The following is a 16901-nucleotide window of genomic DNA, read 5'->3' as shown; positions in this document are numbered from 1 at the left end:
ATATCGCTTACCAATTGCAAGACATACAGTCTTATGACAAATGTTTTGACTATCTGAAAGTAGTAGCAATGAAGTTAGTAGTTTCTGTCCATGCAAAGTGAAAATTTTATAACAAGAGAATTTCTTGAGATATGTGAATTTCTATTTAAAGGATTTTTAAATTGCAAGAAAGACCTGAGATACTTGCAACAACTTCTGGAAGGCTGCAAAACCAAAAGATGTGCAGCATCTGCCCTGCAAAAAAGAAGAAATGGACATCGTACTTGTGTTATGAATATAAAAACCTTGCATGTTTAGACTGAAAAAGATTTGCACAAACTGCTATGAATACTAAACTACAACTTTTTTTTTAATTTATTACTTATTATTATATTATATCACCCACATTTTTATATATTTTTAATAAATTATAACTGCGATTCAAATTTCAATAAAATTAAAAAAGCAAAAGAAACACTCAAAGTAATGACTTCCAAATTCTTTATCTTTTTAATATTGCTTTTCCTTCTTTAGGATTCCAAGACCAAATTCACATGGATTTGCAACCATCTGAATCTTTTTGTCGGAAATTCCTTTGAAATTACAGACTTTGAAAAATCAGAATGAGTATTTCAGCTGTCACTTACCTAGTTATCACATTTTCTAGGAGAGACCACCATCCTTCTCAGAATATATAATATAAAGGTACTAACTAACCCTTAGAATAGAAACCTATTCTGGTAGGATCTCATCTAACAAGTTAATTATTTTGAACTGTGAAGTATTCTTTCAGATGAAAATTATATTGCACTTTAATAAATGCTGTACATATTGGATAGGTTTACCTTAGTTGTAATGTAAATTTGTTTACAATACAACTAACTACTCAACTTTTTTGTTATTTTTACTTCCTTGTTGGAATTTGGCTTTGGTTCCCATGTTATTGTAGATATTGATTTATACAAATTTTGGTTTTCACCCCAAATTTCTCAAAAAATATTGTGGATACAATTGTGGGACCTATTTTATTCGAGTTTCCAGGTCAAAAACCATAAGAAATCACTAATTCTGACCCCTAATTAACATTCTAAAAATTTAAGTATGACCTTACTTCACCAGGATAGCTGAAATCTGATCAAAATCTTTCACTAGAGGTAACTCATGAACTGAAACATTTTAATCCTGGGAGAACTTTGTGATACACCCTTGGGTATGGTTGGATAAGGCAATCGCAAAATAATACTGTATTTTGTATGAATTGAGGCTTTGTTTTTCCTGTTTAGCCTCCGGTAACTACCATTTAGATAATTCTTCAGAGGATGGTATGTATGAGTGTAAATGAAGTGTAGTCTTGTACATTCTCAGTTCGACCATTCCTGAGATGTGTGGTAAATTGAAACCCAACCACCAAAGAACACCGGTATCCACGATCTAGTATTCAAATCCGTATGAATTGAGGCTGTTATAATAAAGTTTAACTGTCAATTCAAAGCTAAATTTTTAATAAAATTAAATTTTTTTTTGAAAGAATAACACTAGTCAACAAATTTAAACTTTTTTTTAAGTAACATTGATGAAAATAGCTGCATTTAAAATATGTTGTGATCCTAAATTCAAAAATTATATGCAAAGTACTGAAATATGTACTGTTGTTTGCTAGAAGGGTTGGGGGTTTGACTAAAAGTAGATGACGTTTTTACAATATAATGAATATTGAATAAGAAATAAACTTGTTAAATCTTAATTAAAAATGTTTTATTAAGGACTATATACAGTAAAAATATAATTGTTACATAAAGGACCATACAGTGACCAAATATTCTACTTTTTCTCTGGTGTTCATTAAAATCTTCTCTTTTTAAAAACCACTAATAGTTGCCCATCATAGATGGATCCAAGCATCCGTGCTATCATGTTTCCATTGTCTGATACTGTGATGTAATCGCTCTTCTTGTTTGTCTCTTACTGTACCTGAATTTACCAGAAAAAATTCAAGTGAGAGTACAAAAAATGAATTTTTAAAGACATTCAACTATCTTAGTAATTAAACTAGTAATTATTATCCTAGTAATTTATAGGTTTCTAAGAGTTCATCTATGAAGATTTTATAGTTCTCATCTTTCTTATTACACAGAAATTTTCTTCGCTACATTTACAAAAAGGTTCAAGCTGTCAATTCTTTGTCATTAAATTTTTCTTTAAAAAGGGGTTCACTTAAATGTTTCCTGTTTTGAGTTCCAGTAAAGATGATGCCTTCTTCTAGTTCTTTTAAGTACTTTAAACTATTATCTTCTTTGTCCATAGCTTTAAGAAACAGTCTTTCATTAGTCTAAGCTTAATATGGGGAGGGAGAAGGACCTTTTATAGATCAACAAAGGGATTATACTTTGAAATACCTGGTTCAAAAGAAGTTCTCTGAGACCAATCTGTCTTAATAAAATGTTCTTGTGTTGCTCAACTGTCACATAGGCATATAAAACAACAATACTTTGTAAATTCCCCTTTAAGCCCTAGTAATATACGTACCAGTTTTAAATTTCCATAAATATCCCACTGATAATGTTCATATTTCACTTCATTTAGTGCGGTAGCTAAGTTATAGTTTTCTTTCATTGTCTCTGAATGAGCTGAAGGAATAAAGGTGTTTTGTTTTCATTATGAAGCAAGACTGCTTTTAGGTTGTATATTGATGAATGTATGAAAATACACTACTTGGCATAAACCATCAATAACATAACAGACCAACCAGCCATCAATATCATAACAGATGCATAGCGATCCTTCCATTTCATAAAAACTTGAAAATGTTATATTCTGTTTTCAGTAAAGTAAAACACTTGTGTTTTTATCTATTATGTTCCATATTGAAATCTGGAACCAAGAAGTGCAGCTTTTTATTTTCATACCAGGTCACATACCAAATCATTTAATTTGTTTGAGTTATTAAATGAGGGTCATTGGTGGTTTGTAAAATTGTAGGGTCACTGCTAGTGGTCTCAGGAAGTTGTGAATTGGATACTGATGAAGAATAAGAATCATTGGAAATGTAACATTGTCCAATCAATAATTCCTGGCTGTGAGGAATGGGGCGTACTGATGAAGGCAAATTTAAATGTTCAATTTTGCCCTTTTGCTTTTTTTTTTAATACACCTCTGTTTTAGTAATTCAGATGAAGCAATTACATGATCAGAAGAAGGTTCGCTCCGTACCATAGGAACAACAAATGGCCTAGAATTTTTCTTGCCGTCCATCCACTGCACTAGATTTACATGACAACTCACTCGGTGAACATGAGGAGTCCAATGTTTATCTTGATTTGTACTTTGGCACTTAAAATATAAAAAGTAGACATTTTTGACTTCCTGAGATGTAGATCTAGTCTGTGACTAAAGTAAATCTTCCACGTATTTAACAAAACTTATCTGCTGGGTTTTTATAACATCAATGACTAGAACTTGCATTTTACTAACTTTCATTTTATATAAAATATTACAAAATCAGTAAAAAACACTTGATTGTACGCAAGACTGAATCAACTTAAACTTTATAAAACATAACAGAATCGTTAAAGACTTGTAGAATGTGGTGGCAGTATCCAGTAAAGTCAGGTCAAACAATTCCAGGTAATCTAAAATAAGGTTAATAGATACTCAGAAATGGGACTTGGTATTTTTGTGAATAGATATTTTAATAACTAAGAAAAAATGAAAAGCAAGATTAGCGTTTTTATTAATGTTTACAAAAATCATGCCAACCAGTGTAATTAATTAACATTAAGCTGCTTGACCACTGATTTGTTTTATTACAGTCATCATGCCATGTGTCAGCGACACTGTCACAGACAACATCATCTTCTGTATCGACCAATCATGGCCATGGTTCAGGTCATCACAGTCACCATCATCAACACAGTCATCATCATCATACAGCAAGTGGTGTGGCTGAACGTTTGTCTCCTTCTACCATGATGCTAAATGCCCCAATTCCAATTGGTAATTAGTTGTTTTGAGCTCAGAAATAAAGAAAACAGATTATTTAATAAATTTAGTTCAAATAAAATGTATTAGAGATTTAAAATCTTTTGGAAAAAAACAGAAGTACGGATTCTGGTAATCAGAAATTTTTAGTTGAAAGTTCTTGTTAATCAAAATAAAATGTAAGGGAACAATATTTGACCAATCAATTTCTTCAGAATTTACCATAATTATTTCCTGTTTATTTTTAAATAAATAAAATTATACTCATAAATAATAAGTAACAAAAATAACAAAAGAAAAATAGAAGTTAAATTAATGTGTTCAAAACTTATCATTTAGGATTATAAAGTGTACATGCACAAAATATCTGTTGTTTATTATTTAATAAACATAAATTTGTTATACTTTAATATTGAATAACATTATTCTTAAACATCTGATGTGAAAAACCTTTCTTTCAGTTAATGTGATTTTTCTTTTTCAATACTAAGTTAACAGGCTGCATTGAGATAATTTGATGTTTGTTATTAGTTTGTTCAGTGATTTCATTTAATGAAAAATCAGTTTGAAATAAAATTTTCATAAAAATCATTAAAATAAAATATTTTATTCTTGAAGTGATTTTACATAAAATAATTTCAAGAATTAGATGAAATATTAATAATGATACTGAATAACACATTGCATTAATTCAAAAACTAAACACTAAAAATTCTGTTACTCAAGGCTGGGCAGAAAAGAAAACAACATTCATGTAATCAAAACACTTTATTCAACTTCAGAAATATGTAAAAAAAATCAGCAATTTTCTCAGAAACCAGTAATTTATTCCTATTTTCTATCGTATATGATCTTTATATTTATTATGTTATGTAACATAATACTGTTTTATATATATATACACACACACAATGGTTGTCTGAAATGTTTTGAGCCTCAACATGAAGATGGCAGCACTCATCAACAAAAGTTAGGGAATGTATTCACGCATGCGTTGAAAGGTACTCACTAAAATTTTAGCCATTTTGGACACTCAGTTGTGTGATAATTGTTTGAGTAAGTCATTGTTAGTGTTTTTGTGAAAATGGAAAAAATTCCAGTGATTATCTAATTATCTTGATTTACTCATAAATGAATTATCTTGGTTTACTTGCATTTTAAAGGCAATACAACCACGCAAATTAAAACTGAGTTGGACTTTGTTTACGGGGTCTTTGTCCCATCATTTGCCACCATGAAAAGATGGGCAGCTGAATTTAAACATGGTTTTACCAGCTTGGTTGATAATGAGCATTCCGAATGGCCAAAAACTGCAATCATTACCAAATCATTGAAAAAGTTCACCAAGTGGTACTGGACGACCAATGAATTGTGGTTAGAGAGATAGCAGAGGGTATGGGCTTATCGAAAGAACATATTTGTCATATATTAACTAAAGAATTGGATATATGTAAGCTATCCATGCATTGGGTGCTGCGTTTGCTCTTTTTGGACCAAAAATGTATTTGAATGAACATTTTCAAGGGCCTGCTGGAGCAGTTTAAGCAAAACAAGTGAGATTTTTTGTGCCGATTTATAATTAGATGAAATGTAGATCCACCACTACACTCCTAAGATGAAACAACAGTCAAAACAATGGACTGCAAAGGGTGAACCTGCTCCAAAAAAGGGAAGACGGTTCCATCGGCCAGGAAGGTGATGGCAACTGTCTTTTTGGGATAATAATGGAATTTTGTTTATTGGTTATTTTTAAAAAGTTAAAACAATAATGGGACAGTATTATGCATCATTACTTGACAAGCTGAAGGCAGAAATTAAAAACAAACTACCATATTTGAAGAAGAAAGTGCTCCATCAGGACAATGCTCACACTTTGATGGTTACCATGGCTAAAATTCACAAATTGCACTTTCAATTGGTTGACCACTTACTGTATTTACCAAATCTGGCCCCAAGTGACTTTTTGTTGTTTCCTAACCTTAAAGTTTTGCTTGGAGGAAAGAAATTTTCATCGGATTAGGAGGTTATTGCATACGTAAACACCTATTTTGCAGTGAAAGATGCCAGCTACTATTTGGAAGGGTTAAAGAGGTTAGAGCATCGCTGGAAAAAGTGTATAGATTTGAAAGGAGACTTTATTGAAAAATAAAACTATATTTGACAGAAAATTTACATCTTTCTATGTTAAGCTCAGAACTTGTAAGACAACCTGGGAGCAAAGTAATTAGTACTATGTTATTATGAATAGAAGAATTGTTTTGTTTGAAAATGGCAGAAAAAAGAATTTGCATTAAAAATGGAATGAAATTCGATGAACTTTATTCATCGAATATAAAAGCTTTACCATTCATTGAAGGGTAAAGATGTAAGAGAAGGCTTTTGGCAAGGATGTTACATCAACACTGAGGGTTTATGAGTGGTTCAAATGATTTCAGGAAGCCTGTGAAGTGGAAGATATAAAATGGTTGTGCTGTTCTAATGTTAACAACATGATGAAAATATTAGCAAAATAAGGGATGTTATGATCAACAGTCATAAAATTGCTATTAGAAAAGTTGCTGAAGAGGTTTGTGAACTCTTTCATAATAATTTGACTGATATTTTGGGTATGAAATGAGTAGCAGCAAAATAGAATATGTTCCAAAACTGTTGAATTTTTAACAAAAGCAACATCTAACATTTAACATCGCAAAAAAATTGTTAGCCGACATCACTGATAACTCGGTATTACTCGAGGTGTTGAGAGCAATATTGAAACAAAGGTCCAGTCATCCTGATGGAAGTTTTCTGAAAAACTAAGACAAAAGTGCGAGTTCGATTGAACATCAAGGTTCTTCTTACTTTTTACTTCTATTAAAATGCTATTGCCCATTATGAATTCTTACTGCAACACTGATCAGTCAACAAAGAGTATTTCTTAGTTGTTTTACACTGTATGCAGGAGATGGTCTGAAGAAAATTACTGCAAATATGGGTAAAAAACAAATCTTGGATTACAGAATTAGTAATAGTAGTTCTCCTTGGATTTATAGTTGTAGGATACTAATGTGCAACTAAACCACACGGTTACTGGCTACATGGAAATGTAAATCTTTATGTATGAGGGCAAGTCAAAAATTAATTTTGCCATAACAGTCCTTCAAGGTTGTCATCCTTCTTTGCATGCATGTTTAGAGTTTGTATGACTGTGGTCACATGTGTGAAATTTGATCCTGATCATGTTTTTAGTCTTCTGGCTATTACAAGGTAAACATGTCCGGCTCCATTAGTAGTTTGCACCAAGGAGGAACAACGAGCTGTGATCAGATTTCTCTAGTTGGAGGGTGTGAAAGGGGCTGAAATTCATTGTAAACTTTTATCACAATATAAGGGGACAGTGCTTTATCACAATAAAAATGTTTTCTCATGGATCAAGAAGTTTAAAAGTGGCTGGAGAGAGTGGTGCACAAAGAAGAAGCAGCACACCCATCAACCACCATCATCACAGACAACAAGATTCAGCAAGCTTGAGATATGGTTCTGGTGAACAGGCAAGTTACCATTGATGATGTAGCATCTTCTTTGAACATGTCATGGTTCTGCTGATGAAATCATCTACGATAAGCCTGGCTTCTGTAAAGTCTGTGTATGATGCATACCAAGACAGCTTGCCACACTGTTCAGACTATCAACAAGTTAAATTTTGAGGTATTGGAACACCCTCCTTACAGTCCAGCATATGTTCCCTCCAACTTTTCATGTGTTTGAGCCGCTCAAGTAAGCTTTGCAAGGTTGTCGATTTCCACAGACTTAAAAGTGCAGGAAGTGGTGCAAAAGTGGCTTTACAACTAACTGAAACATTCTTCTTGGAAGAGATATGCAAGCTTGTTGAAAGCTGGACCAAGTGCATTGACAAGGGAGGTGATTATGTAGAAAAATGATGTACATTTTGAACCCCTGCTTTTGTGTAAATAAATTGAGAAAAAACACAAGTGTAAATAATTTTTGACATCCTCGTACTTAGTAATTTATTAAATGCATACTCTATTCTTATATGGATGGAGTGAATTATATTTTTTATTCTTCCAATTTTTATAGACTTTGAGAGAATTGGTTGGTGTCACATTTGTGAGATTTTGTACTTCACATGAATATGTCATTATTTATTATTATTTATTGATGTTTATAGGTGCTGGCACTAACTCATCGAGTGGGTCACGTTCATCAAGCAGTGGTGGGGGATCAGGGAGCAAGTCATCTCATCATTCACATAGTAGTATGATGGTACATCCACACCATTCGTTATCATTAGGCCTGCCTACTCCTACCAGTTCATTAGAGGCATTAAGAGCACATGCACAAGCTGCGGCCCTTCATTCTCCTCTGGCAATACAACCTACTCCTCATGGTATGTTTACTTTTAATTTAAAATTTTGAATCCTGCTCGTTGACATAGGATATAAAATAACAGCTGTAGATATGTAATCTGTTGTTTATTTTTTGTCATTAATATTGTAGTTATTCAATATCTATTATCAGATTTTATTTCCTATATCTAGAAAGTTTGCATATGAAAACTATATTACTGTGTTTCAAATCTTACTTGTAAACTGAGAATTAAACTGAGGTGTTCTTAAACAGGAGCTTAATTCTTACAGAAAAATATAAAGAAAAATTATGGTTCTGAAGAGAAAGTAAACAGCTCAGTCAAAATCGATGAAATTAATTTTTTCCCTTGATTATTTAAAAAATTGTCTTTCTCAAGGTGATCCTCCATATATTGACTGTTAAAAATTGAGATTATTTTAATTAAATCAGTAGCCAATAAACTGGGATCATCCTGATGAAAAAGGTTTTTTGAAAGTACCAATCGTCGCTTGATTTGATTAGGACGGACTTGGAACGTAATGGGTTAAAGAATGGATTGGTTTTAAATCTCATGAACATGTTGTTACTGTTAATGGAACTGTAAGATATATTTCACTTATAAATTATACTGTAAAATGCATACACTCCTGAAAATTGCTTGGCTATTCTCAAATAAGTAGTCGGCATGTAAAAGTTTTTTGTGCTTACATGATTCACGTGTTGTATATCACACCTAGCCACTATATTGTCAGTGACATGGGTGAAATCTTTAAAAATTCTCTGACTTTAAGTTGCTAAAATAAATATGTCTTAAACAATCTTTACTCCTATATCCAAATAGTGATTCTTGAGACTCAACACATTTAGCTCAATATATTTACCATTGCTGCTGCTTTCCAAGAAATAAAATAACATCAAATACTTTTGAATAGGTCGTATGGACCTGCAAATAACATATACACTACATTCACCTGAGATACTAATTGTGTAATGAGCATCATTGCTTTCAGAGTTAGCAACTCTGAAGTGCTGAGGAAGTTATCGTGTTATTTATTTCTGATTTTGATTGCCATAATTGCTTTTGCAGGCAATATGAATCTATTATTTACCATATTTTGGAGATGCTGGGATCAAAATAATCAGATTTTATTGTTTCATTTTAGCAAAATTAATATATAACATCTTTTAAAAGCATCTGCTTCTTTACAGTTTACTGTTGATTTTTACTTAAACCAGAAGCTAATTGTAATGTTAAATATTTTTATCTAATGGCAGAAAAAATACTTTCTAAAGGTAAGGATGGTGTTCATGAAAAGTGAATCGAATAGTGTCTGCGATCATGCCCAGTATTATAAATACTGTAATCCATAGAATTACATTAAGTTAAATAAAATTCACTGATTCGTTTGTTCAAATGATTATTTAATATTTCTTTGTTTACTTTTACATATTTAGTATTTTATAATAAATGAGATAAAATGAACATGTTTGTGTCAACTTATGAATGAGAGTGAACAATACAATAATATTAATAAATGTATATATTAACATCAGCTGTATTTAGGCTAACTAGATACACAGCTATCAAAAAGAAGAAAACGAGACAGTACAAAAATATATCATAAGAAATATAGTAAATAACATTTGGTATTGAACATATTGTCCACAAAAAAATAAATTATTTTTTTCTTCTTGATATTATAATAAAATATCATAAGTAATAACACAATGATTTAATATTTAATTAACAGTTTTGATCTGTAATCTCAAAATTGTATATGAAATTAAATAATGTATTTTATTGATGTATGTTAGTAGAACATTAATTACTATTGTGCAAAAGAACATGTAATTGTACAATAATAAATATTAACCATATGTTTAAAAAAAATAAATAATAATGTACATAGGGTCAGTGTAATAGAAATGATTGTTAGAACAATTCAAACAATAATAACATATTATATTAATAGATGAATAATAATGCTATATTAATAATAATAATGTCAACTACATAATTTTTTTCTTTTTTTTTAAAAAACCATAATGTATCACATGTCATAGAGTTTTTTCTATGATTATATCCTTAATAAATAGGATTAAAATATGTGCATCCAATGGCCAGAGCAATCATGATGCCATTGAATATTTTGTGCCCAACATCACCATGGATGTATAGTTATGGGACTTCTCAAGTGTTGTTCCTGGGGTCAACTAGTGTGAAGATGAATTAAATGGCCAGAAAACTCATGATGCCATTGATGATCTGTATATAGGACCATGTGGATCTAGGATTTCTTTTAAAAATCTTGTTCCTGGTGCTCAACTAGAATGAAAACGAATTCAGTGGCCAGACTAAGCATGCCATTGATGAATATAGAAGTGCACGAGTAAATATCTTGGGCACCTATTCCAAGACTAAATAGATATAATAAAGATATGTATCATGCATCCAGTGGTCAGAATAATTGTGATGCCAATGGATATTTTGTACCCATCATCACACTGTGGATGCATAAATCTGTGACTTTTTTAAAGTGTTGTTCCTGGGGCTCAACTAGAGTGAAGGTGAATTCAGTGGTCAGAAAACTCATGATGCCATTGACGATCTGTACATAGGACCATGTGGATCTAGGATTTCTTTTAAAAATGTTGTTCTTGGTGCTCAACTAGAGTGAAAATGAATTCAATGGCCAGACTAAGCATGATGCCATTGATGAATATAGAAGTGTACAAGTAAATGTCTTGGGCACCAATTCCAAGACTAAATAGATATAATCTTATAATAAAGATATGTATCATGTAGTGCATCCAGTGGCCGGAATAATCGTGATGCCAATGGATATTTTGCACCCAACATCACTGTCGATGCATAAATCTGTGACTTCTTCTAAAGTGTTGTTCTTGGGGCTCAACTAGAGTGAAGGTGAATTCAGTGGCCAGAAAACTCATGATGCCATTGATGATCTGTACCTAGAATCATATGGATCTAGGATTTCTTTTAAAAATGTTGTTCATGACATTCCATTGGAGTAAAAGTGTATTTAATGATCAGAATATTCATGATACCATTGAATATAAAAGTGTTCGAGTAATGTTATGGGAAACTTAGTCCACATGACTCTAAAGAATAAATCATCTGGGTGCATTATGAATACAATCTATTTGTAATATGTACGTGGTATGTTTGTGTATGTACATGTTGGATATGTATGTATATGTATTGTTAGTGTATGTGCTTGTGTGTAGTATGTATGTAGCTGTAATGCAGTAAAAATAATAGTCTGTGAAGAGTTGTTAGTCTGTAAAGAATTAAAGTGTTAGAGCAATAATAACAATGATCTTACAATTATATTAACATAAGTACACATTATACATAACATACAATAATCAAAACATAATACATTAAGAGAATGCAAAGAACTGAAGTTCTTTGCATATAACAGTTAAATGAATAACAGAATAACAGTTAATTGTAAAGAATATCAAATTAAATAAAATATAAAAAAAATTATTATGACCTTAAAAATATGTTATTACTTATTTAAATAAATATTAAATAACTTAATCATTGGAAATTGGGAGTAAATATAGTTTATGTATAGGTCTTGTAATTTTTGTCCTAAGCAGTATTTAAATCTATGGATTTAAATGACCCCCTTACCAACTTGTCAGGGCCTGGATGAACCTGGGTGACAATTCTGTGCTTCCAAAGCATGGGAGCAGAATCCTTGGTGATCAAAACTAGATCTCTTACTGAAAGATTACAGGAAGAAAAACGCCATTTATTGTGTTATAGATAATGCAGATAATCTTTAGACTATCTGTTCCAAATTGAGTGAATAAATTTTTAAATAAGTTGCCAACTGCCTTAACAATTAATGTCAACCTTCAGATAACTGGGTTCAGGCAAAGATGTAAGAGGTCATCCAATTAGAAAACGGCCTGGAGAGAGAAGTTCTGGATCCTTATGATCTGTGGAAACAACGAACATAGGATGTGAATTGAAACATGCTTCAATTTGAGTTAGAGTTGTATATAACTCCACAAAATTCAGAATTGTCTGTGCTATTACATGATGTAAATGAAATTTAATGCTCTTTATTGTGCTCTCCATAAACTGCCAAAATAGGGAGAAGTGGGTGGTATAAATGACCACTGTATGTCTTGTTTAATTGAAAATGAATCTATGTCTGATTTAACCAGTTGATGTAGATTATAAAGGATATATCTAGCTCAGCGAAAGAGGGATTGTCAGAAAAGATTTGAGTAAGAATACCTCTATGAGATAAATTTCCTTAAGGCCACAATAAATGCTTGTGAAGTGAAATCAGTCACCAATTCTAAATGTATGGCCTTAGTAGCAAGGTAAATGAAAAGAGCGATCTAAGCCTTACCCAAGGACTTAGATCTCTGCCCACCATAACGTATTGTAATCGAATGACTATAATCATCTACTATACAAGCAAAGAAAGGTAGTGAGGGAGTCACTCTATAAAATGGTAGTTGACCAAGTTGTTGAATTTGTGTTGATGCAGTAAACTTAAAAAAAGCAAGTTAACATTTATGAATGACTGATGAAGTAGTTCTTTCAACATTTAGTATCCAGTACCTTTGATACAACGAATGATGTGTTAGGTGAAAGCCAGAATGTAAAAGTCTTAGATGTTCAGCAGTAATAATTAGTCTGGTGATATTAGCATCTGGATGTATAATAATAGGATGCTTTGCATAGTAATGTAATAGGGAATGTTGTAGCCTACCTCCTACAATTGCAGTAAACTCAATTGATCCAAAAATGGATCAAGAGAAATAAGCTTACTTTGTTTAACAATAGTTTGATTATTTTTATGACTATTTATCTCATTACCAAGATGTATAGATTGGGATTGTAAGCAAGAAAAGGTAAGAGTATGATTTAGTTCTTGTGTAGATAATGGGCTAACAATTCGTTCTGATCAGTTTAATTTAACATTATGAATAAACCAGAAGCAAAAACTAAATTTATGGAGTAACATGTATAGAGATGATAACCTTTGGGTATAATTAAGCAATACAGTAGATATATTTGACATTGAAATAGTTTTACTTTTTTCTAGTAAACATTCATTCTGGATTCAAGTTACAGTTATTAAAAGTAGAATTGTAATTATTTGGCCAGGATAATGAAGATTATGAATGCTAACTTGGGACCTTACATATTGATTAATTTATTTGGGAAACAACCTCTATATAATATGTTGGCATGATTGACACCTGGAATCGAGAAATGCTATGAAATCTTGAGGTGGGAAACTGTTCAACTAATAGTTTCTCTCTCCATTTTTTAGAAGTATTGTGATCTAATTTTGTAGTTATGAATTGAATTACAATGAATTCATATATGTTAATTGGAATCTGCAAACTTCTAAACCATTTACATAAGAAGAGACTTCAATAATAAATCTGGACAACATGTCCAAAGATTCTCCCTTTAAAGAATCTGATTTTTAAATTTTTTTTTTGAAATTATAAAAAGCGATTATGTACTTATTGTCAAATCACTTTTTTAATAGCTCTAGTGTTATGATATAATTTTCGTTTGTAATGGGAAAATTCTTAACCGCCAATGCATCATCTTTCAAAGAAGAATGTAATGCAGAAGAATGTAGGTAATGCAGTTTTTGTAGGTTACTCAAAAATCATTTCTACTATGAATCATATCATTGAAAATGCTGTAGTAATGCTTTCTTTTCTTTTTACTGTTTAGCCTCCGGTAATTACGTTTCAGATAATACTTCAGAGAATGAATGAGGATGATATGTATGAGTGTAGTTTTGTACAGTCTCGGTTCGACCATCTGAGCTGTGTGGTTAATTGAAACCCAACCACCAAAGAACACCGGTATCCACGATCTAGTATTCAAATCTGTGTAAAAATAACTAACTGCTAGGACTTGAACGCTGGAATTCTCGACTTCCAAATCAGCTGATTTGGGAAGACGCATTCACCACTAGACCAACCTGGTGGGTTGCTATAGCAATGCTGCCAGTCTTAATACATTGCCCTTAAATATTGGTATATTAATTGGCTGCAAATGTAGTTGGTTAATTGCTGTGTTTACATTGGCTTCTCTAATTACTATTCTTTGACTATTGAGTACTCTTTTTTAGATATTGAACAGATATACTGTACAGGATTAAGTTAAGTTTATTTCGTAATTACATTTATTTTTTTAAGGTTATGATTTAAAGAAAAGGTTGAAAGTTGTTTTTCATTCTGTTAAAAATAAAGTCCAATTTTCTTTTGTCACCAGTCCATCTAGCCACTGATTAACAGCATTTTTAAGATCATTGTCTCCCACGAATTGCTTACCATTCAAAAATTCTTTCAATTTCCAAAACAAATGTTAATCTACATTCAACGGAACTAAAATTATCTTCAACCTGAATACGGTCTAATGAGAGATTGTTATCGTTAAATTCCGTTTCAAGGTGAGATTGTTTAATTTCATATTTATTCTGTAAATCAAGAAGATTTCTCAATTTGGTTTGAAGGGCATAAGTATCATCCATTGTGATATCAAAATTATTAATAAATGTATTAATTCGTGTTACAGCGGATCTAACAGTCTGTCTCTCTTTTAATAATTGTTCTTTATCCATTATAATGAAGTTCTTAATAATAATATAATATTAATTAAAAAAACAAATAAAATAATATTACGTAAATACTGGATAGATAAGGTGTCGTAACCTCAATTCCAGTGTAAGACAGCAATTAATCAAATCCTTTTTTATGTATTACTCTGGATCCAATTGAAGATTAAGTGTAATTATAATTTGAAGGACACATGTAAATCTCAAGTAAATCTTCAAATTCACAGAGGAGGACCAAAATATTCACAAAAAATGTAAGTTGAATAGTGTCTGCGATCATGCTCACCATTCTAAATACTGTAATCCGTAAAATAACATTATGTTAAATGAAATTCACTGATTCACTTGTTCAAATGATTATTTAATGTTTCTTTGTTTACTTTTACATATTTTTTTATATTTTTATATTCTTTACATTGTTGGTGTAGTATTTTATAATAAATAAAGATTAGATGAACATGTTTGTCTCAAGTTATGAACAAGAGTGAACAATACAATAATATTAATAAATCTATATACGAGAGGTTATCTCAAAGACCACTTTATTGTAAAAAAAATTATTCTGAAAACTTTCAATATTTTTTATTTCTCTTAAACTATATACCTTATACTACTTCTCTATATAATTGCCACATGAATTAAAACATTTATCATAGTGGTACACCAGCTTCAATATATCCTCATTGTATTCTTTTGTCACCAGTCCATCTAGCCACTGATTAACAGCATTTTTAAGTTCATTGTCACCCACGAATTGCTTACCATTCAAAAATTTTTTCAATTCCCAAAACAAATGTTAATCAGAAGGACCTAAGTCTGGACTGTATGGTGGTGATTGTAAATTTCCCATCCAAATGTTTTCAGAAAATCATGTGTCACACCCGCAACATGTGGACATGCATTATCGTGCAGCAGGACAACGCCGTCAGTCATTCGCACACGTCACTAATTTTGAATGGTGTGCTGTAACTTATGTAGAGTTTTGCAGTAGGCTTCTGCATTCATAGTCGTTCCACGTGACATGAAATCAATCGGCAGTATACCAAACCAATCTCAAAAGACTGTGGCCATCAGTTTGCATCCAGATGGCTGTTGCTTGACCTTTGTTGGTCTGGTTGATGATTGAGGATGACATCATTCACGTGACTGCCATTTTCTCTCTGTGTGTAATACAAATCCATGTCTCATTGCTGCTAACAATCAAATTAAGGAACTCATCACCTTTTTCTGTATAGCACATAAAAAATTCCAAAGCATATCCCATTCGGATTTTTTTGTGATGTTGCATTAAGACGTGTGGCACCTGACGTGCACAAACCTTTCTGAAGCCTAAATGGTCTTGAAATACATTATTGACAACAATATATTCTGATAACAGCTCTTGAACTATAAGGAAAATGAAAGGCCAGGTTGGTTATTGTTGAGCGACGATCTTTTCTGATTTCTTCATCGACGAGTTTCAGCAAGTCCTCGGTGATTATTGAGGGCCTCCTCGAACGTTCATCATGCACATTAATTTTGTTATTTCTAAACCTTTCACACCATTTTTGGGTGTTTCTTTTATTCATTAATTGCATTATCACCGTACACAGAAACCAGCTGCGTATGAGTTTCAGTCGGTTTAATGTTTTGATGGTTTAAAAAATGTATGACTACATATTTCACAGTCGGTGGCAACATTGATCTTCATATTAATTTTATTACGTAATAACTCGCATGCATTACAACGCGACAACTTACAGACAATAATGCAGTGTGTACATTACTAGCATGGCCATGAATGACACAGTTCGCCAGCCTTGAGAGAAATTTCCCAGCGTTCTTTACTTTAGATATATCCCTTGTATTAACATCAGGTGTATTTAGGGTAACTAGATACACAGCTGTCAAAAAGAAGAAAATGAGAGTACAAAAATATATCATAAGAAATATAGTAAATAACATATGGTGTAGAACAGA

At 31.7% G+C, this 16901-nt stretch overlaps 1 protein-coding gene across 15 annotated transcripts in view; it reads left to right on the top strand.

Annotated features, from left to right (window-relative positions):
• Positions 1–16901, top strand: part of Gug (arginine-glutamic acid dipeptide repeats grunge) — a 220262-nt gene that overhangs the window by 107842 nt on the left and 95519 nt on the right. For all 15 annotated transcript variants that reach the window (XM_075378212.1, XM_075378223.1, XM_075378096.1 and 12 more), the window contains 2 exons: positions 3789–3972; positions 8126–8344. In XM_075378212.1, coding sequence (XP_075234327.1) covers positions 3789–3972; positions 8126–8344 — 403 coding nt within the window. The remainder of the gene's footprint in view (positions 1–3788; positions 3973–8125; positions 8345–16901) is intronic.

Source organism: Lycorma delicatula, chromosome 1 (assembly GCF_047948215.1).
Source record: "Lycorma delicatula isolate Av1 chromosome 1, ASM4794821v1, whole genome shotgun sequence".
Classification (NCBI taxonomy): Eukaryota; Metazoa; Arthropoda; class Insecta; order Hemiptera; family Fulgoridae; genus Lycorma; species Lycorma delicatula.
This window is presented reverse-complemented; position numbering and strand designations above follow the sequence as displayed.